General features: G+C 37.7%; 2 protein-coding genes across 3 annotated transcripts; both read left to right on the top strand.

Annotated features, from left to right (window-relative positions):
• Positions 1 to 941: 941 nt before the first annotated feature.
• u2af1 (U2 small nuclear RNA auxiliary factor 1) lies at positions 942 to 4566 on the top strand. Of its 2 annotated transcripts, none has more exons than XM_026272402.1 (8): positions 942 to 1093; positions 1651 to 1738; positions 1825 to 1888; positions 1990 to 2039; positions 2540 to 2638; positions 2867 to 3000; positions 3851 to 3943; positions 4240 to 4566. In XM_026272402.1, exons 1-8 carry the CDS (start codon positions 1050 to 1052, stop codon positions 4400 to 4402), a joined length of 735 nt encoding a protein of 244 aa, XP_026128187.1. In that variant the 5' UTR covers positions 942 to 1049; the 3' UTR covers positions 4403 to 4566. The 2 variants fall into 2 exon arrangements, with proteins under 2 accessions (XP_026128187.1, XP_026128186.1); XM_026272401.1 differs by having other exon boundaries at positions 4237 to 4566.
• A 1119-nt stretch (positions 4567 to 5685) lies between these two features.
• On the top strand, positions 5686 to 21300 carry cbsb (cystathionine beta-synthase b). The gene is made up of 15 exons (XM_026272400.1): positions 5686 to 5822; positions 7731 to 8051; positions 8602 to 8708; positions 11148 to 11282; positions 11561 to 11640; positions 11739 to 11943; positions 12166 to 12257; positions 12461 to 12586; positions 14175 to 14259; positions 14346 to 14451; positions 16513 to 16590; positions 16835 to 16969; positions 18226 to 18334; positions 18648 to 18732; positions 20227 to 21300. The coding sequence occupies exons 2-15, from the start codon at positions 7738 to 7740 to the stop codon at positions 20361 to 20363; spliced, it is 1794 nt and encodes a 597-aa protein (XP_026128185.1). The 5' UTR covers positions 5686 to 5822; positions 7731 to 7737; the 3' UTR covers positions 20364 to 21300.
• Positions 21301 to 21792: the final 492 nt, after the last annotated feature.

Genomic DNA, 21792 nt, shown 5'->3' with positions numbered 1-21792 from the left:
GTTACAATAGGTGAGTCTGGTGTTTGATACATTAGAGTCATGAAATACACAGAAAGTCATGATATAGCCTACAGGTGGTAATTTGGTCAGTTCATCACTTCATCACTACAATTCAGGGAAGTGCAAATGGTTGAGTATTATTTTAGGTATAACATCTGTAGGCATATTTAGTGCCTATCATGTCCATTTATAGCCTTTACACATCAGCTGGTATACTTGTGTGGTTAAAAAGCTGCAAATGTCAAGATGCTGACGTCACGTCAGGTCGTCACGTGGGTCAGCCGTTTGAAAGTTCAAGACATTCGGATAGACGTTCGATCGGTCGGTCGGTCGTTCGGATGTTTGATTTTGGCACGGAGTACCCGCCATAAAACTGAGCTTGATGACGTAGATGTGACGTGAGCACTGTGTCTGACAATTGTAAGTCTTCTAATCGCTGTGCCAAGAGAAATTTGAATCACCCACCGAATCTTGCAGACGTTGTTGAATAATTCGAATCTTGCAGACGTTGTTGAATAATTTTATCCCACGTCCCCCCGATTGCCTCATAAACAGTAAAAGATTGCCTTTGAGCTTCTCCTCCTGTCCATATGGCAATTTCTCTACTGTGCGACAGAGTCGCCGGTTATGACACAATCGTTAGCCTAGTTTTACTAAAACTGCTTCTAAAGGGCCACAACGTAAGATACAAGGTAATAGGGCCTTTCATACATTTTTGTGTTTCTTTAGAAATAATAAAAGGACAAATGGAGTCTCTGAACATCTCAGATGTAAAGTCATTTGCTAAAGTGACGCCGAAATGAATGTGAGTCAATGGAATGCTAACAGTAGGTGGGGGTCCGCCAGCCAATGGCGGCGCCCAGGGATGCTTAAAAAAATATGAAACCCTGCCCCCCGCTTCAGCTCAAACATGTAGGTACAGGTTTGAGTTCTTGTACCCTGCAGGTCGCGCGTCACTCACTAGGCGGCGCCACGCGCTCCCTCCGCGCTCCTCTCAGCGCTTCTTCTCCAGTAGAAGAAAAACTTCCCTCCGTCTTTCTTTTTTCAAAATGGCCGAATACTTGGCGTCGATTTTCGGTACAGAAAAAGACAAGTAAGTCACGTTAACAGACATTTTCACGAAATATCGTGTGCATTCGATTATTCTCATCATTCGTATCCATTTTTAAAAACCGGTGATAATGGGTAGACTTTAAGATCATTAGTATTTTCAGTCTCACGCCTCGCGTGGTCATCTCTGACCTGTTTGCCAGCCTCGCGTCTAGAAAAACAATAATAATGCTGCTAAACATCTACATGACGCCACAAAGCTATCATATACTGAATACTTGTTATATTACATGTTTATTTTTATTTTCTGTGGTTAGCCTCAGCTTCTCCGTGTCTCCATTGTGTTTCATTCATTGTGTTGGTTGTTGTTCGATCCATCAACCGTATTTAAGGTCCACTACAAAAACTCAGCGGTTTTATATTTCAGTTATTATAATTATTGTTAAATTATCTACGTTTGATTTCACGCTGTTTTTTTATTTTAATATAATGGAAAGGAAAAAGTCGTGTGAACTGCAATCCAAACAAACCGGCGCGCGCGCGCGTGTGAACAGTCAGAGCGCGTGTGTGTGTATGTTGATCCTCTCTTGTCTTCATCAGGGTCAACTGCTCTTTCTACTTTAAAATCGGAGCGTGTCGCCATGGAGACCGATGCTCGAGACTCCATAACAAGCCCACGTTCAGTCAGGTACACCAGAGATCCTCTAATAATGTACCAATGTGTAACCTTTCTATAAGATCTGAATTGTAATTCGCATTGGATTTGTGTTTCAGACCATTGCTCTGTTGAACATTTACCGGAACCCACAGAACACAGCCCAGTCTGCGGATGGCATCAGTAAGTCTCGCTCAAATGCATTTACACAGAAACAAAGAGCATCCAGGAGTCACTGCAGTGATTACTGTAACTGACTGCATGTGTCTTCTCTCGTTCATCAGACGCTGTCAGTGATGTGGAGATGCAGGAACATTATGATGAGTTCTTCGAGGTAGGCGGACTGTTTTAGAATGTTTCGGGGAGATGTGGATGACGGGTCACGCCTAAAACAACCTAAATTATGATTCCAGCCATTACAGAGCTCACACACTCAGAGAAACAATGGCACAATTGTTTTTGAAAACAGTATTTTCCAAGCTTGAGTTCAAAGTTCAGACTAAAGTCTTTTTCTATTATAGAATAGAATCAAAATTTCTAATATGAATATTCACTGCTGTGTGTGTGCACTTTGGATGGGTTAAATACAGAGCATGAATTCTGAGGATGGGTCACCATACTGTGGCTGAATGTCACGTCACTTTAGAAATATCGTATTAACTCCAAACTGTTGAAAGGAGGTGTATGTATATCACAATTGATTTCACAATGATGGGGCTAGATCTATATGATACAGTTTGGCCCTGTTTTAAACATCAAGTTATGTTTAGTCTAAAAATAAAAATAACTTGCAGATTTTATGCTCCAATATCACTTACATTTTTTTGTTTACAGGAAGTCTTCACTGAAATGGAAGAGAAATATGGAGAGGTTGAGGAGATGAACGTGTGTGATAATTTAGGAGATCACTTGGTGGGAAATGTCTATGTGAAGGTGAGAGAGTTTGCAGTGTGTTTACGTCGAAATCATTTTTAATTTACTGCTTAAAACTGTTGAACTTGTAATAAAATTAGAATTTCAAACCCAGAATTGAACAGTTCAATGTATGTATCTAAATTTTTACTCTTTTATGTGGTGTTTTGTTTTGCTAGCATTACCAAGGTGATATCCAGATGATATTATTATGAAAATTGATGTGTATTTTTGCTTGTGTGTGTGTAGTTCCGCCGTGAGGAAGATGCAGAGAAAGCGGTGATTAACTTGAACAACCGCTGGTTTAATGGTCAGCCCATCCATGCTGAGCTCTCACCTGTCACTGATTTCAGAGAGGCCTGTTGTCGACAGTATGAAATGGGGTAAGGGACTCGGATAATAATCGGAGCAACAGAGTTCCCTTTTACAGGAACACACAACTCCCTCTAAGGCTGGCGACACACTGGATGCGTGGCGCAAGCGTATCATCTGCGTGGCGTGTCTGTTTTTAACTCGGCTCCCATGTTAACAGGTTAGAGCTTGCAGACTGCCTGCATGAGACTCGCATCTCAGGGAAAACGCGTGCATGCTAGAAATCTAAGAACCGACGCCTATTTTTCACGCGACACGAGCAAAATATACTAGGAAATGTAATTATATGTTTATATGTCATTTTGTACATAAATACATATTAATTCATGACATTTTAATATTTGAAAGTCTATAGGTTGACATAAATTCAGATATAAATGTAATTTAAAAATAAATAAATAATTATCGATTTTTAAATATTGCGCCTGTCAAACATACTGTTGACGGTGTCCTTTATCAGCAGGTGTAGGTGTGTAAAAAAAAAAAGTTGATATTGTTGTCATGAAGACAAGAGCCTGGTCTGTCGAAGGCCTCCCTCTATGTCACCTACAGCAGCGCGCCATCGCCACATCAGGCACACTTCTGGTGTGTAAAGACACAGAAAACGTGAGGCAGCCACCACGCTTCTGACACGCAGCAGAGACGCCACTCAGCTAGTGTGTCACCGGCCTAAAGCTGCATTCCCACAGATAAATGTGTACTTCCCTCTCCTCTTCTGATTGTTGTTTACTGAGACCTGGAGCCTAAACCGGAGTCCTTCAACTGTCCCATTGCACGATTTGTTGATTCTGAAGGTGTTTTCTTAAACCTGCTTCCACTGGCTTCACTGTGACTGATTGCAGTACTTGTGTGTTCCTGCAGAGAGTGCACTCGAGGAGGCTTCTGCAACTTCATGCACCTGAAGCCAATCTCAAGGGAACTCAGAAGAGAACTGTACGGCCGCAGGAGGAAGAGGTCTGTCGGATTTAAAACTCCTCAAAAAAATAAAGATTGTTACAGAACAGAGTCTGTAATTCTCACATTGCTGTCACTAGGCCTCTATATGTTCTTGATTTATTATTATGTTTTAAAGATCTTATTATAGAGCGTACTAAATCTGTGCAAATGGTTAATCTTACACACATTTGAGCAGTTTCTTTTGTGAAACAAGTGACAGCATCATTTATATACACTACTTTTTTTTTTTAAAGAGGTACTGTATAATGGACTGGTTTTGACTCGTTAGCAAATGTATTCTCTCTCTTTAGCAGGCATCGCTCTCGTTCACGTTCCCGTGAGCGCCGCTCTCGCTCTAGAGAGCGTAATAGAGGAGGAGGCGGTGGCGGTGGTGGAGGAGGAGGAGGAGGTGGAGGTGGAGGAAGAGACCGAGAGAGACGGAGGTCAAGAGATAGAGAACGCTCTGGACGCTTTTAAAATGTCCTTCTTTCTTCAAACCAACATTCAAACCCCAAGTCCTACCCTAGTCTCTCCTGATGAAATGTGATAAATGTTGAATTTATTTCCTCCCTGACTTCTTTGTCCTCTGACCTTTTTATGCGAGATTTGTTTGCTTTTCAATAAAGATTCCTTGATCAATTCACTGCCTTCAAGTAGTCACATTATACTCATATTCTATTATATGCTGTTGTTTTATATGGTGACATCAGTGAAAGCAGCATTTAGTACGTTTCTGGATTTTCTTACCTAGTGATTTAATGTTTTTCATTTTGTAGAAATGATCATGCTGCTCTCAAAAATCTATGTATCCCTATAGGGGACTAAACATTTTGCTAAAGCTATTTTAATAGCAGGGAAGGGCAATGTAAACCTAACATCGGGTCACACAACCAATGTCTTGGTTAATTTAGGACCGTTTGTAACAAGTGTGTTTTTTTTTTTTATTATACCATATAACTAACATGTCAGTGATTGGGTAACTTAGTCCTACAATGAGATACATGTGTAAAGATCATTTAAGGACAATTTAAGTACTAGGCTTTTCAAATGTTTTCTTTCTCAGGAGGTGTAATAAAACATCTTTGAATCATGTCATCATTTGAACTTAATCTCACGACTCAAAACCATTTATTCTAAACTTGCAAATTAAAATATTATGTACAATTTTACTTGTAGAAATAAGTACAACTAAAAATCAATCTAAATTGTTTCTGAAATATGCGTATCTTTATCCACTGGCTTCTAACAATAACAAAAAAGGTAATTAAAGCTATTATATATTACCGGTATTTTTGCAATAATCTCATTTGTAGGTATTCTTTAAGATTCCGATAAAAAAGACACCGTTTAAACCAAAACATTGTGTATTAATATTGCATGTAAAACATCAGATAACAATATTGCGTTAAAGATATATTATTTATCTGTAACGTAATCTAAATTGCTCTCTTATTATGTTAACGTCGCCTCCAAACGTTACTTTGTTTTTCATCGTACTGTGTCTTCGACCAGTTTGTTCTTGAGCTTCTAACAAATAATCAAAGCTTTTATGCTCATCATAAAATGTATATTGTTTTCCGAAGTTACGTTTATCACAATCATAAGCGGTCTGAGTGATGACATCCACTCCCTCGCGCTCACAGCAGAACAGCGTTGTCTGCGGACGAAGGCACGACTGAAAGTCGACATTCTATTGGTTAAGAGAACAGAACAGACGCCCCCGCCGCAGCAAATCAGCGCTCGATCTCAACAAGGTATGCTGACACCTGATTGGACGCAGGCGTGACTCTTTAACGCATGTGAGCAGCTGGCAAACCGACTTCTTTTCACATACGGATAGGTCATCTGAGTAATCCAACCTCAGCTGCTCCACAGTTCCTCTGTATCTGATAGTCAGGTGAGTGAAAACTGTCCTTCGTATTCTAATCGCGAAACCCTTAACACAACCCTTTTATTAAGAACGCTAAAGACACGATAAGAGCATCAATCTGCCACAGCTAATACACACGGATGTTTGAAGATGAGGAACACATCTTAATCGCTTGTATTTTGTCAGAGTTTTATACATATATTTTATTATATATATTGATAAAAAGTTATATATATATATATATATTCTACGTCTGTCCTTAGTGATGTGAATGCGGCGCGAGCATGATGAAACCGAGCCCTGCGTCACAGCATCACGATCGGCGCGAGCACAATGAAGCCAATAGCCACGCGATTGCGTCATCTTACTTTACTTCTGTTCTGTCGTTAACATGACGCTCTTACGTGTTAAACAATACTAACATGTAAGTTACATGCACCTGCTGTGAAGAATTATTTTGAGTCATTTAATATCAACCATTATCATCGCTCTTCTGTTTAAGCCGGATGACTGGCTTTTAAAGCCCATCAAAACTGTCCTTGCTTTTTCTGAAATGTCGACGGCTGTCGAAGAACGTGTAAATGTAGGCGAAAATGAAATTAATAATAATATTAATAAAAACATGTTTAGAATCCTCGGTATGAGTTAAGTCGCAGAGATTTCTCGAGGCATCCTGTATATAACCACCATTTTTTTTTTTTTTTTTGTCAAACATTTTCTTCAGTTTGAGAATATTTTGTGAAGCTTTACGCTCGTGGTGTACTGTTTCAGTGTTGTTGTGTAACTTAAAATATCATGACTAAACAGGGTTTGAAAGACTGAATTCCCCTGTACAGACTAAACTATCTTTGTGTAATCTCAGTTGTCTGGAAAGTCTCACCCCCCTTGCGAGCAGAAAGCAGAAGTTTCTTATTCCACTTTGTCTGTTATTGCTAAATGCTTTTTTTTCTTCTCTCGATGCATGTATGACTGCTCTGATTATGTTACTAATGATGCTGTCAGATGAGAGCTTAATGGATGTTTTGCTAATCTAGGAATTTTATTTTATTCATGTTTAACGTAGTTAATGGTTAAAGCTACAGTCAAAACATCCCAGATTCCAGTGAAATGACGCAAAATGCTTGTTTTTTTTTTTTTTTCATTACTCTTCAAAAATGCTCCATCCTAAAGTTTACTTTTGGCTGAAAGGCTTTGTTGGTGTTGTGTTTCAGTTTACGGTTCATTGCATTATAGTCACTTCCTCTCAAATTTACAAGAGCGTGAGGTATGAACATCAACAAGAGACATTCAACATCTCCTAAAACAACTTCTGCTGGATCTGAAAGAAAAGTCATTGGCAGACACTGTTTCCAGTTCACCTAGATCCAAATAGTTTTTTTAAAATTAATTATTTATTTTTTGGTTTTATTAGGGATCGACTTTCATCTGCTTTGACCTGAATGAAGTTGGTTTAATAATAAGCGCACTTGTTTGATCTCCGTGTTTGAGATTGGAGAGCTTTATGGGTCTAATCTAATAGTTCTTATCTAATGCTGTTACCAAGAAGTTAAGGGTTTTGCACACATTGTGTTATCATAGATTAAGATGGTATTTTGACGTCTATGTTTGTCAAAATTGTTGTTTACCTTTTAAAAAAGGAAGGAATGTTCTAGGAATATTATCTTTTAGGTTGTGTTGGAGACTTCCATGCTACTTTAAAGTCTAGTTTGGCTTCCTCTGAGGCATGTTGTGATCTGTTAGTGTTGCATAAGAACATGAGAACAGTATTTTAACATAATGGACTGAATAAACATTTAGAGCGAGCGATCCGCCCACATTTATGATGGAGGGGTTGCGTAATTCTTCCTAGCAATGTTTATATCTGTTTACTGGGTGTTTGTAGTACTGTACAAAGAAAAACCTGGTGAATGACGGTTAAAATGTTTCCTCTCACAGGTGAACCATGCCATCAGTACCATCTAGTTCAGAGTCAGCTGGGACTGGCCCTGTCTGCCCACACGCTGCCAAAGTCCCCACAAATGCTGCACATGGAGAACCTGGCTTCAACGGAGATGCTGTTTTGAATGGGAAGGCTGGGCACAAGTTAAGTGTGAATGAAAGCAACGGTCACCATGTGCAGAGTGTGACTGCTGAGCACATTGAGAACGGATCCGAAGGCGGCATGGAGAGGAAATGGATTCGGCCAGATTTGCCCAGCAGATGCACCTGGAAACTTGGTGACCCAAATACAGAGTCGCCCCACAAGCACTTCCAAAGGTAAGATATCGACACGCTTTCATCAGAATTCATATTTTACAATGAAAAGGGTGTCAGTGAAAAGTCTAAATCTTTGATTATGCTAGACCGCATGATTTTAATTCAAAAAAGGAAATGCAATGGATTAATTTAAGGGAAAGCATTACAGAAACGATGATGTAAGTTACATTGCCGTTTCTTTTGCTTGACATATTGGTAGATTTTACTCAACAGGCTCTGTTACAGACTTCTTATCAGCTGTATTATGTTAATCTATGCTCCTGATATTATTTTTTTAATTATAGATTTTTTGTTTTTTTTTGTTTTTGAAAGTAACTTTCATGGCCTTGCAAGTAACTTTTGTTTAACAGCAGTGTCCTTTGAGAAAGAATGACTCTTCTAGAAATGTAAACGTGAATTACCACACCCTTATCTTAACTCAAAGCAATGCCAGAGTCTGCAGAGTCACTGTGATTCAGCTCATTCAGTTCCGTTGTGGTTTGTTGATGGTGGATGTTACTCTAATGTGTGTTTGTGGTTGTGTGTAACCACTTAATTTGCTCCTTCACAGAACAAAGACACCCAATATCCTTCCCAACATTTTAAGCAGGATTGGAGAGACCCCACTGGTCCGCATGAACAAGATTCCTAAAGCTTCAGGCCTCAAGTGTGAGCTTTGTAAGTACCTGTACCTTATAGGTGTGTGTGTGTGTGATGGGGGGGAGGGGTGTCTTCACACCTGGTTTCATGTTTTTTTTTTTTTTTTGTCGGGCCGTGTGAGGACATGAAAATCACATGATCATTTAAGGGCAGCCTCAGAAGTGCATGTGTTGGCACGTGTGTCTGTGTTGGGAAGTAAGGGGCTGTGTTCTGGAACGAGCAACGCAGGTGTTAGGTTTCCTCCTCAGCTGAGTGAGGACGTGAAGGATTGAGCGTTTCCAGACTGACCCTACTGAGACGCACTGCATTCAGACATTTTCAGTGTTTTATGTTTTTATTTATTCACATGCACTTTCTTAGTTAGCACCTTTTAATTTATGTATTTTTTTTTTATTTGAGCTGCATCCAAATATGCCTACTTCCCTTGTAACAGTGTAAAAAGAGATGTGTAATACTTGCTGACTAAAAGGTTTCAGATAAATACTGGGCATTATAAACTAAAGATCATACACTACCAGACTATTCGACTGGAAGGATTGTGCGCTTCTCTCCGACTGCCCAAAATCTGCAGACTGGCTTTGACTTTAAGGAATTTGGGGAATTTCAGGATTCATCCTGCAAATCTGTGTAAAAGTCATGAGGTGTATAAAATGTAAAATGCTTGTTTTGTTTTATTGGTGATTTACGATCTTAGTGCATATCGCTACCTGCTGGGATGCAGTATTATTATTATTTATTCATTTATTTTTAAATCTGATCAGATTTTTTCTCTGTGAACAATTTGTTTGTTTGATGCTAAATGGATAAAGAATGCCTGATAGAATAAAAAAGGTAAGTTTCTGAAAAGATACCTAATATGACTGTATTTTTTGTTTGCCTGTTTTGCTTCCACTTTTGTCGTAAGGCTAGATAACCGCTCAAAGACCAAAACTGAAACAACAACAAAACCATGCTCACAAAATGGCTGCAGTCTTTCATTTTGTCAAAGGTGAACGAGTTTAGCCGCATGGGTCAAAAGTGTAGCAGGACTGTTAAGCCCCTCTTTCTTTTAACAAGCTTTGTTTGAACGTGTTATTGTGTGGAAGTCAAAGCCTTTTGAGTCAAAATGCTTTAATGAGCTTTATAATGTGGATTCAATACGTCTAGCGATTTCATGTGAACAAGATTACCCTTCGACCAGTTCAGCCGATCAGTTTTGGCATTACAGACGTGGAATAACCTGACTAACTGCATCTGATTAGGTGTGCTTTTCACATATTTGCATGTGTGGCTGTGCCATTATGATGGTCTAGTTGTACAGTATGTGGCTTCCATTAGTTTAAAGGGAAAGTTCACCCAAAAGTGAATATTCTGTCATAAATTACTCACCTTAATGTCGTTCCAAACCCATAAAACCTTTGTTCATGTTAAGAACACAGATAAAAATATTTTTGATGAAATCCAAGAGTTTTCTGAGCCTGCATAGACCGCAAGGGTACTACAATGTTCAAGGCCAAGAAATGTAGTAAGGACAAAATAGTCCATGTGACATCAGCAGTGTTGGGGAGTAACTAGTTACTTGTAACAGTGTTAATGTAATTTGATTACAAAAGAAGGTTACACTTTATTCTAAGGTGTCCTTGTTGGGCTAATTATACATTTAAATAAAGAGTAATATTAATTAACTACATGTAATTACTATAAGATTAGGGTTAGGATTAGGGTTGTTTTAGGGTTACTTGCATGTAATTATGCATGATTAATTGTTTTTATAATAGTTAGTGCATGTAACGTGTAACATGGACACCTTAAAAAAAAAAAGTGTTACCCAAAATAAATGTAACTAATCTGTTACAGTTACTGAGGAAAAAATGTGTACTTAAATTACAGTTACTTGTGAAAATGTTAACGATTACAAAGGGGGTTGAATACTGAATACCACTTTTATTAATTTGCTATTTTTTTTTATGATTTTAAATCTTGATTTAATCTTTGTGTGGCTTATAAAATTACTTTATTCTAATCTTGATTGAAGAATTTTGAGAGTCAGTGTTGAGAGTCCTACTGTAAGGTTTAAATGTTTGAGAAGGATTAACCATTGAAAACACATTTTGTTAGAAATTTAGAAAAGTAATCAAATATAATCATTACTTTAATTGAAATATTTGCACTACTTTTTATATTTTAAATAGGGTGACTTGTAATCTGTAAACTATTACATTATAAACTATATGTTAACTATAACCTTCCCAACAATGGACATCAGTGGTTTAACCCTAATGTTAAGAAGCTATGAGAATACTTTTTGTGCACAAAATGACTTTATTCCACTTTTTTTTTTCTCTTCCTTGACCAGTGTGTTTATAATCTAAACGAGCAAGTTGATGATGTGTAATTGATAACATGTGCAAATGGAAAAGATAGATTTCTAAGGTTTTTTTTATTTTCTTTTTCTTTTTTGTATTTCTGTCTGTCTAGTGGCTAAATGTGAGTTCTTCAACGCCGGTGGTAGCGTGAAGGACAGAATCAGTCTGCGAATGGTAGAGGATGCGGAGAGAGACGGCATCCTGAAACCTGGAGACACCATCATTGAGCCCACGTCAGGAAACACAGGTGTGTGGCTGCACCATTAGCCATTTATAACGATTATTCTCATTTTAGGATTTCTTTCAAAAGCAGGCACTTAATGTTTTTAACCGTGCCTTGTGGAAGAACCTTTGTTCCATTTAGTTTAATTCAGGCACTGGAATGCTGGAGGACCAGTTTTAATGTGATAGTCAACTAGTCGTGCACCAAAATCAAAGCATGACTGTTCAAATACAGTGTGCTAAGTGTTATTCAATATCTAAAACTTACTGATCAGGGAAGTGTATTGTCATGTGTGTTTTCAGGGATCGGTCTCGCTTTGGCAGCAGCAGTCAAAGGTTATCGCTGCATCATAGTCATGCCTGAGAAGATGAGCATGGAAAAGGTGAGATAATAAAGATAAATAAGGTGTGGCTGTGTTCCACCTAATATTTGTGGTGTGTATGAATGTGTCATGTGTTTTGTGTCCTCACATGCTCCCAGGTGGATGTGCTCCGTGCTCTCGGTGCCGAGATTGTTCGTACCCCTACCTCAGCCCGATTTGACTCTCCTGAGTCTCATGTGGGGGTGGCTTGGCGTTTGAAGAACGAGATTCCTAACGCTCATATTCTGGACCAGTACCGCAATCCCAGCAATCCCCTTGCCCACTATGACACCACTGCAGAGGAGATTCTGGAGCAGTGTGATGGTAAATTAAAACCTGTGTGGTTTTGTCAAAATTAAACCTTCGCCTCTCTATTTTCAGTAACTTGGATGCTTTTTATGAAAGCTCATCAAATGTCCAACATTAAACGTGTTTTTTTTTTTTCTTTTTTATATAAAGCTTGACAGTTTGAATAGGCATTTGAATATTGGCCAGAAGGTCAAGAATAACTGCTTCTGATTAATGTCTATTTTTCCTTCTCTGTAGGTAAAATAGACATGCTGGTAGCCGGAGCTGGCACTGGTGGCACCATCACGGGCATCGCTCGCAAGCTGAAGGAGAAATGCCCTAATATCAAGGTGATGAGCCACTGTGATCAGTACATCATTTTCTCATACACCTGTCAATTAACTTTAGTAATCTTGCATTACTATTTCTTATGAGTAACTACTTTAAGTCTTTAAAGTGTTGTTGTTCATTTTGAATTCTGAATAATTACTATGTTGGAGACGTTGAATTTATTATTATTATTTATTTTATTTTTATTTTTTTTTCACATCAGATAGTTGGAGTGGACCCTGAGGGCTCTATCCTTGCTGAGCCAGAGGAGCTGAATAAGACTGATAAGACCCAATATGAGGTTGAGGGCATCGGATATGACTTCATCCCCACTGTTCTGGACAGATCTGTAAGTTTGCATTGGTGCAGTAGGCTTTTATGCAGTAAAAATGTTTGTTTTATTTTTACTAATGGCAGTTGACCCTATCGCCATGACCAATCTTAAATTTTATGTTCTGTAATTGACATGTCTCTGTAATGGTAGCGTACTGGTTCTATCATCATATTAAAATTGGGCAGTATTAGTGCTGGGTGGTTTGAACAAAAATCTATATCACGTTTTTTTTTTTTTCTAAACTATGCCGTTTTCCCGGTTTATTTTCATGCATAATCGGGTGTACAATGCATTTTCTGATGGTTGATATTCCACGACGTGCTTTAAGTCCGACTGAACTTGCATAAAATGGTTCCTCTTTTTGGCACAAGTTCTTCTGTGTCATGTTCTACTACTTCTGCAGCATCAATCTTCCCTGTAATGCCTGTTTCACACAAACTCTGTCTGCAGTGTATTGTGCTTTCACACAGGACGTGTTTGCAGTCCGCTACTGTTTAATCCACAAACACAACATATGTTCATTGTTTTGATTTCATATCATGTAAAAAAAAAAAATATATATATATATATATATATATTTGTTTTCCTTGTTTATCTAAAAGTGCACTTTTTCTTGTTTTAAACCTAGCCAAAAATGTGTTGTGTGTGTGTTTGTGTGAAACAGCTTTACGTTTATTGTAAAATGACTGCATTTCCGTGTCAATCCATGTTTATTTCCATGTTCATGTGCCTGCAGCACACCAAAAATAGACTCTGTAGTAAACGATCGCTGCACTGCTGCAGACACACCGCTCCTTGAACGCACTGACTGACTGCAACCTTGTGCAGTATGAATGCTGGAATCTGTTAACATTGGTGCATAAAAAAATATACGCAATGCGCACTGCAGACGGACTGTGTGAAACAGGCGTTATAACGTAACACCAGAGCACTGCTGTTTCCATCTGAAACACAGCACCGCGGCGCAGCATAACCTTCGTTCTGAACTTTGAGTAATTAAATACATCGGTATGGCGGTATATTTAAAAATTAATATCATAATGAAAATATACACCGGTTTTTGGTATGAATTGGTATACCGCCCAGCACTAGCCAGTATGCATAGTTTTAAAGCAGAATCATTCAACAATATGCCTTTTGTAATTACACAAGCTGCCTAGAGATGATGCATGTCTTGTCTTTTCCAGATATTTAGATCTTGTAGTGCATAGACGTTTTACCCTTAATAAAAAATAAAAAGAGCCACAGTGAGAAAGAAAATGTTTAAGGTGCATTGAGAACAGCGATGTTTTAGTGTACTTGGTATACTATTATAATTTTATTACTTAAAAACTATAGTTTGAGCTGTTTTTAGGAGATGGTTATAAATGTTCATTTTGTTTTCTGTTTATTTGTGTAATCATGTTATCAGCTGTAATTGCTAAACTGACTGTCATGAGTGTTTTCCTGTTTCTGTTTGCTGTCTGCACTATATGTAGTCATGATACTGTGTAAACAATTTCTTTTAAGGAAAATGGCAAATAATAGATGGTTTAAACACACTTCATTCCAGCCAACGTAGGACAATATCGGTTCAATTTTCACTACGTTTACTGTGTCTCAGGTGGTGGATAGTTGGTACAAGTCCAATGATGAAGAGTCCTTTACCATGTCTCGTATGCTTATCAGAGAGGAGGGTCTTCTGTGTGGTATGCGACTTGCAGCACATCTCTCTCAATTCAGATGTGTCAAATAAAGTGTGTATCTAAACCCTGTTGTCTGTCACTCTTTGTAGGTGGTAGTTCAGGCACAGCCATGGCTGCAGCAGTGCATGCAGCCAAAGAGCTGGAGGAGGGCCAGCGCTGCGTGGTGATTCTCCCCGACTCCATCCGCAACTACATGTAGGTTTCTGTGTTCCCAACATTGTAGTGCGCTTAGCTGTGCTCTAAATGTGTGTTTTGTGTTGCCTGGTAGATTAAGCAACAACAATACTAATGTGATGTTTTAGACTTTAAACTAGACTGCCGGTATGTTTGGAATTGGATGCTTCTGTACTACCAGTGTTGAGAAGCTCTTTTGTATGTGTAGCTTCTCAAAATATTAAACGTAGCTAAACTAAGTTAATCGTACAACTTAAGTTGTATAAATGTTCGATATATAAAAATGAAATTGAAATAATCCGTAACGCTGATGTTTAATAAGATTAAACCGATAAATGTCCACTAAAAATAACGTCTTGGTTACGTATGTAACCCATGTTCCCTGAAGGAGGGAATGGAAATTTGGATCCCTACCAAAGCGCAACAGTGAGATAGGATAACAGTGGGAATACGTACCTGTTCTTCACGGAACAGGAACATTGCGGAAGCCCCATCCTTCCCAAACAAGGTTTCGGACCACTTACACCTACTGATGACTGTTTAGGGCCATATGGAAGATTTAGAGGTGATTATAACGGTCTTGAGGAAACATGGGCTAAAAGCTATACCGTGGAGAATACATGTATGGGAAACACTTAGGTTGCTACATGACACACAGCCCTCTACCAGTTATCTCAGATGTAATGCAACTTAATTATTTTAAATTAAAATTTCTAAATCTATCTATCAGTACTTTTTTAATTGTACATAAAATCAAGTACTTTTGTACTTTCACTCATATACACCCCTAACCTCTTGATGGAGGTCAATGCAACCAGGAGCAGAGTATTCATTGAAAAAAACTTAAGACTGACTGACTGAAAAGGCTGACTGACTGCAATGGGCCCTGCTATAGCACTCTGAGCACCAGAGTCAGGTCCCAAAGAGGGTATAGAGGGAGGAAGGGGAGTTTTCAACTTTCTCGCAGCCCAAGGAACCTGGTAGTCAGGTCATGCTTCCCTACTGACTTTCCCTCCATGTAGGGGTGTGCGATTATATATCGTCTGCGATAATATCGTAATTGTTGTTTTAACGATGTGCGATTTGACATTATAGATTACGTTGCAAAAACCATTTAAAACACCCCTACAGATCCCATTCTCCCGGGAGCGCAGCTATTGACAGCTCGTCAGCTGCACGGTTGAGCAGTCCCAGATTGTGAATGGCCTGAAGCGACCTCGAGAATGTCTGACTCCAATGTAGGAGGAGGTGGTGAGCGAGTTGTGACATGCGATGGGAGTGCAGACCACCTTGCCACTCAGCTGATGTATGCAATGGTTTCAGTGTTGTCCATATGGACTGGGTTGCCCCATCGTCGAGGTTGGGAGGAATAAGGAGCTAGCAGGATGGTTTATGACAGCAAAAAAAAAAAAAAAAAACTGAGTATGCGTGCACCTGCTGTCTATTTATACTCTCACTGCGATCATTGGCAGCTGGCCCAGGATTTAAAAGGGATTTTACAGAATAATGATAGGAAAAGAACTACAATTAATTGCAATGCATTTGAACAATTTGCAAATTATATGTTTGTTAAAATAGGCAAGCATTCTCTCTAAATCAAATGCCTTATATGCCAAAAATCGCAAATGAATTGGAATCGCATAAATTGTAAATCAAAATGGCAACATTTGACAGTAAAGTCATCTAATTTTTCTATCATAAAACAGTTGACATATTAAATGTTAAGCTAACTTATATCTTGCTTTGAACTATAATAAAAATAAAGAAAAGTGAATTAATGAAAAGTTAATAAAAATAAAAAAAATCTGTTTTAGTTGATTTCCCAAACACTAATTCCTCAATGAATGGAGTATGTGTACGGTACGGTGCATAGTATGCAAATTCCGTTTCCCATGACGCAGTGCACTGAAAAGCCACTTGGAAATGTAAACATGTGACACTGTGAGATCATGTAAGGGCAGTGTGGCATGCATTTCAAACATCTATCCTTCCTTTCTATATTAAATTGTATTAAAATTGTATGTATTAAGCTTTATGTTAATGTGCCTTCTAAAACAAATTCTTTGTTCTCCTCACCCTCAGGTCTAAATTTCTTAGTGACAAGTGGATGTGTGAAAAGGGCTTCCTGCGTGAGGAGGATCTTGTAGTCAACAAGCCATGGTGAGCGTAAATACATACCCACATACGCACGTTTTCTTTGAAAGCACCCTTGTTATTTACACACTGATATCCTGTGCAAATATAGACACTCTATGCATCTGTTACTACACTAGTCTGCATTACAGCTACAGTTCAGCTTCTAAATGTAGAGACATGATCACTTTCCCAAATTACTGTCTGTGTGTCTTCTTACCGTGAGTCTTTATTCTCCTCCCCCTCCACCCGCTCGCTCGTCTCTCTGTAGGTGGTGGAATCTGACCCTACAGGAGCTCCGGCTCTCTGCCCCACTGACTGTGCTGCCTTTAGTGTCCATTAAGAAGACCATTCAGATCCTGAAAGAGAAGGCTTTTGACCAAGCCCCAGTGGTGGACGAGGCCGGGTAGGTCATTCATCCAGAAACCTGTTTTACTAGAACTTGACCATTTTCTCAAGACCTCTGAAGATTTTAGTCCCATGTCCTCGAGGAGATCATGTATCAGTGCAAATTACTTAAATCTATGAAGTGTCAAAATTAATGCATATTCAGTGCTACGTAAAAATGGGTTCAGTTGAGACATTATGAATACACTGATAAGGATGTCAATCAATGAGAAGGAAAAATCCTTTAAATGTGTGTCTTTAAAAAATTGTGTGTGCAGTTTTAAACAACAAAAAAAAAAGAACAAAAAAAAAAAAAAAATGTTCTTAATATATTGAAAAGCATTTAATGATATGCTAGGTAATTTTAATTTTTATGTACATATAAAAAAAATACATTGTAAAATATTTTATGCAGAAATAGGTTTCTTGGCTTATTTCATATGACACATGAAAACATAATTTTAAAAAGGTCAAAATATCTATATTTAGGTTCCTCACTGATATTGTCACACAATAGTAAAACAAATATAAAAAATATATATATATATATATATATATATATATATATAAAAAAGTAAAAATAAAAACCTAATGCTGAACTTCTTCGAATTTATTTCGGCATGGCTATTTACACTGTAAATAATAGATGCTGTTTACCCTGAAAATAGCAATTACATTCTATTTACACTTAGTGCAAATAATATCTATTCTTAGCGATAGATGCTATTTACGCTGTAAATAATGATTTCGCCAAAAGGTTGTGTTAGAGTTATGGTAAAAAAAAGTTTTGTGTTAGAGTTATGGTAAAGGGACTAGAAACTACAGTTTGTACAATATAAAAACCATTAGGCCTTTTGAATGTCCCCATAAAACATGGAAACCCAACGCTGTGTGTAATATAGGTATTTACATTTACATTTATTCATTTTGCAGAGGCTTTTATCCAAAGCGACTTACATACTGAAAAATTTCATCATAGAGGTCATGGTCAAAAATGTTGTATCTTTGTTTGTTTTGATTAATTAGTTATTTTAAATTAGCTTAATCTCCCTGATTTGTATCATCAGCACATTAGTAGAAGCTCCAAGACTGTGTGATAATAGAGAGTTCCATAATGCACAGTGCTGGGGACTTCCAGGACCGAGATTGAGACCTAAAAGATCGGAATAGAAAAAAAGACTGTCATGTCATTAACCTAAAAATACCTAAATGATAAGACAGATGGTGAGTGGAGTACAGTGTGGCTCAGTCTGGTGTCTGGTTTTCTCCCTGTAGGCAGATTCTGGGCATGGTCACGTTGGGGAACATGCTCGCGTCCGTTCTGGCTGGGAAGGTCAGGCCATCCGATCCTATAAACAAAGTTCTCTACAAACAGTTTAAACAGGTGGGCATGCAAACACAGACACACCCCCTTTCTGTCATACTGTACATGCAACAGAAGGACCGAGAAAAAGTATGCACACGACATGTTCAAATAAACCTTGAGGCATCATAATCCAGTGCATGCTGTTGTTGTCTGTAATAAAGACTCCTGCTGTTTGGATTTCTGAAGCTTGGACGGAGAAGCAAATAATAGCGGAATAATAACATGTTAATTGTACATGTCAAAGACAATATCAGTACACACAGTGCTACTTAAGCTGCACTGACAGATGAAATGTGATCGCTCAATAGTCATATTGTTTCTCTCTTTGTAGGTGCGCCTAACTGATAACCTGGGCAAACTCTCACGTATCCTCGAGACGGACCATTTCGCCCTTGTTGTGCATGAACAGATTCAGTGTAAGTCATTTGACTCTCTGTTACACCTTTAAAAAGATGCCAAAATGCCCTCAAACTAAATTTGATCCAGACTACAGTAAATACAGATTATATTTAGCAATGCATTTAGGTTGGCACTTTAAAAGGTGGGACCTACAGCAAAACTATTGGTGTAAGGAATGTAAAGGCTTTTCAAAGCCTCTACTTCATGTGACCGAATTAACAGGTATTGTACAAAGTGTACAAAAGTCTTACCACAGAAAATGCAGCACTGTTCAGAAACAACAGTCTTATTCATGGAGCTAAATGCAGTATGGCACCAAATCCTGAACTCCGGATCACTGCTCCCCTTCTGTTGCTATTTGTTGCAAAGAAATCGCCTACATTGTGTACCTGTTCAAGGACATTACACCTGCTGGTGTGGAAAACTCGGCCAAGTGCTAGAACAACACTACAGTCAGCTTAGCTTTTTCAAACGACAATTAACAAACATTATATAAGAATACAGGTCTGCTTTTATCAAATTATTTTTGCACTTTTTTTGGCATCTATAACACCAATTATTTCGACCCCATTAGTGCTGTTGTAGCATCGTTATTATACTATTATGGTTTTTGTTGTGCAATATATATATATATATATATATATATATATATATATATATATATATATATATATATATATATATATATATATATATATATATATATAATTTTTTTTTTCACGGCTATGTAGATTTATATAGTTTGTCATTTTACTTAAACATTAAACAGTGATTCTGAAGCGCTTAAGAGGTCTTAAATTCATAGTTCAATTCATGAAAAGAAATTTGATTTTCCAGTATTTTTGTTTACCAATACAAATATCTAAACATCATTGAATCAATATATATTTACTTGAGGTGTAAAATAAAGAGATTGAGTCTTGAAACTGAGTTTATGATTAAAATAAGAACATCTATATATCAGTGGGGTATGAAAATAACTTGTCCATTTAAATGAAGCTGTTCTCATTTCATGTCATTTTGTTTCCCAAGTAAATGTATCTAGATAAAATAATCTTTAGAGATTTGGACTGAAAAATCAAGACTAAGATACAAGTCACATTCTTTCCTAGTTTTTTATAACCGTAATCACAAAGTACAGTCAAACTTATTTCTATATTTCAGTGTTTGGGAGCAGAGTTGTTCCACCTTTAAGCATTTCTTTTGTAAAAAAAAAAAAACCGGACAAAAGAAAATTATTAAAAAGTTGCTAACGCAGCTAATTCTGTGCTCCCTAAAATGTACTTTTAGAGAACGCACTCCCTTTAAATTATTACATTTTCTTTACTCTGTACCAAAATAAAAAAAGAAGCACCCTCTTATAAAATATCCCTATTACTATTCACTGCTGTTTTTAGGTTTAGTTAATGATGATAACCCTTGACCTCAGTCAGATGAAGTACAGTAAAAGCATGGTGTCACTGCAGTGGATGGTCCACTCCTCCGTCTTAATTGCAGTTCTTGTCTTCCAGACATGAGCAATGGATCCCCAAAGATGAGGCAGATGGTGTTTGGGGTGGTGACAGCCATTGACCTGCTGAACTACGTGGCCACTCGTGAGAGGAGGGAGCGCTCGCTGTCCGAATGCTCGCTGTCAGAAGATCAGTGAACAACCAAGAGTGGGAAATCACGATGCTGGAGTGTCCTTTTCACAGTTTTTACATTTATTTCCCTGCAAGTGGTATGCTCCATATATGCTTTTATAAGAGCCAGTCAATATAGATTTACATGTAAATTTTTTTCCCTCTGTTTACAGCATGTTCTTATTTTATCTCTAAAGAAGAGAGAGCTGTTTTGTTAGCCAATCAGCATAGTGAAGTTATATCACAGATCAGTCAAACACCATTTGCAGTTTTGTTTACTTTGCAGATTTGATTTGATTATGGTGTATATATTTAAAAGAATGTCATTTTATTCTTTTAATAACTCTGCATGCAGTTTGATTTAGTTTAGTTTATGTGCTGGATTCAGGTGCTCTCTTGTTTAAGCTACAGCTTCATCACCACCTAGTGACTGCAATAGATTATGACAGGCATAGAAACTTCGACTTTCAGGAGTCATGCTCTGCTTTTTGGCACCATTATCTCTGGAGCGTGTGAGGAGTTTTGCAGGTTGGTTAATAGTAATTGTCAAAGCAAATACTAAGTGTGTTTTGCAAAGCAAACTGCACCCAGACAAGATGACTTGTGATTTTTCTTGTATTGTTGCAAGACCGGATATTCAGTGTAAATAAATAATAGTAGTTTGGACTTGCTTTAAACACATCACTCTGTGTTAAGCAAATTTGATTGTTGCATTTTTCTATGTTCTTTTCGTCTGACCTCTTGTAAATCAAAACTTTAACTGCTAGAGAATGAATAAGATTGTTTGTATATGAGTTAATGTGAAGTAAATGAATGTGTGAGGGTGCATTAGTTTGCACTCCTGTTCATGGTTTCTGGAGTCTCTGGCTCAGAATGTCTTTACTCATTTGATCTGCTTTTCCTTGAATCTTTTTTGCTGTAATAAGTGAGAGTTACAAATAAAGACTTCTTTTCCGGAAGGGATATTGGTTGTAATGATTGTTGTCACTACATCGGTCTTTCAGGTCAATAGATCAGAACATTTTATTCAGGCTGATGTGAATTACAGTTTGTCATCAGTCTCCCCCCAAACAATAGTGAAAATGTTTTAAAGTTTATATATATATATATATTATGAACACTATTAACAACAATTATTATAATGCAATCAAACTTCTAGTAAAATTTGGTAGTTCTGTATGTTGTTTAAGGGTTGGCATCATCTTCTCAGGTGTTATGGATCCAGACTGAAGCTTGTGTAAATCCTGCTTACCACGGGGTGTCCATCCCATGTCAAAAAACGAAACGAATAGAGACAAAATCAGCATAGCTGCTGTTCCAACCAAGTAAAATTAATTAGCTAAAGAATAATACTGCACATTTGATCAGATATAATTGCAGTCCAACATTATTTGAATGCTTGGCCAAAGAGATTTGTCTTTAATCTAGATTTAAAGAGTGTGTCTGAACCTGAAC

This window comes from Carassius auratus, chromosome 9 (assembly GCF_003368295.1).
Source record: "Carassius auratus strain Wakin chromosome 9, ASM336829v1, whole genome shotgun sequence".
Classification (NCBI taxonomy): Eukaryota; Metazoa; Chordata; class Actinopteri; order Cypriniformes; family Cyprinidae; genus Carassius; species Carassius auratus.
The sequence above is the reverse complement of the archived record's forward strand: the minus strand, read 5'-3'. Positions and strand labels throughout refer to the sequence as shown.

Coding starts and splice junctions, on each gene's coding strand:
- cbsb (XM_026272400.1), top strand. CDS start 7,738: ATGCCATCAGTACCATCTAGTTCAGAGTCAGCTGGGACTGGCCCTGTC. Junction 11,641..11,738: donor AGAAGATGAGCATGGAAAAG/GTGAGATAATAA, acceptor ACATGCTCCCAG/GTGGATGTGCTCCGTGCTCT. Junction 18,733..20,226: donor TGTGCATGAACAGATTCAGT/GTAAGTCATTTG, acceptor CTTGTCTTCCAG/ACATGAGCAATGGATCCCCA.
- u2af1 (XM_026272401.1), top strand. CDS start 1,050: ATGGCCGAATACTTGGCGTCGATTTTCGGTACAGAAAAAGACAA. Junction 1,094..1,650: donor TTCGGTACAGAAAAAGACAA/GTAAGTCACGTT, acceptor TGTCTTCATCAG/GGTCAACTGCTCTTTCTACT. Junction 1,739..1,824: donor ACAAGCCCACGTTCAGTCAG/GTACACCAGAGA, acceptor TTTGTGTTTCAG/ACCATTGCTCTGTTGAACAT.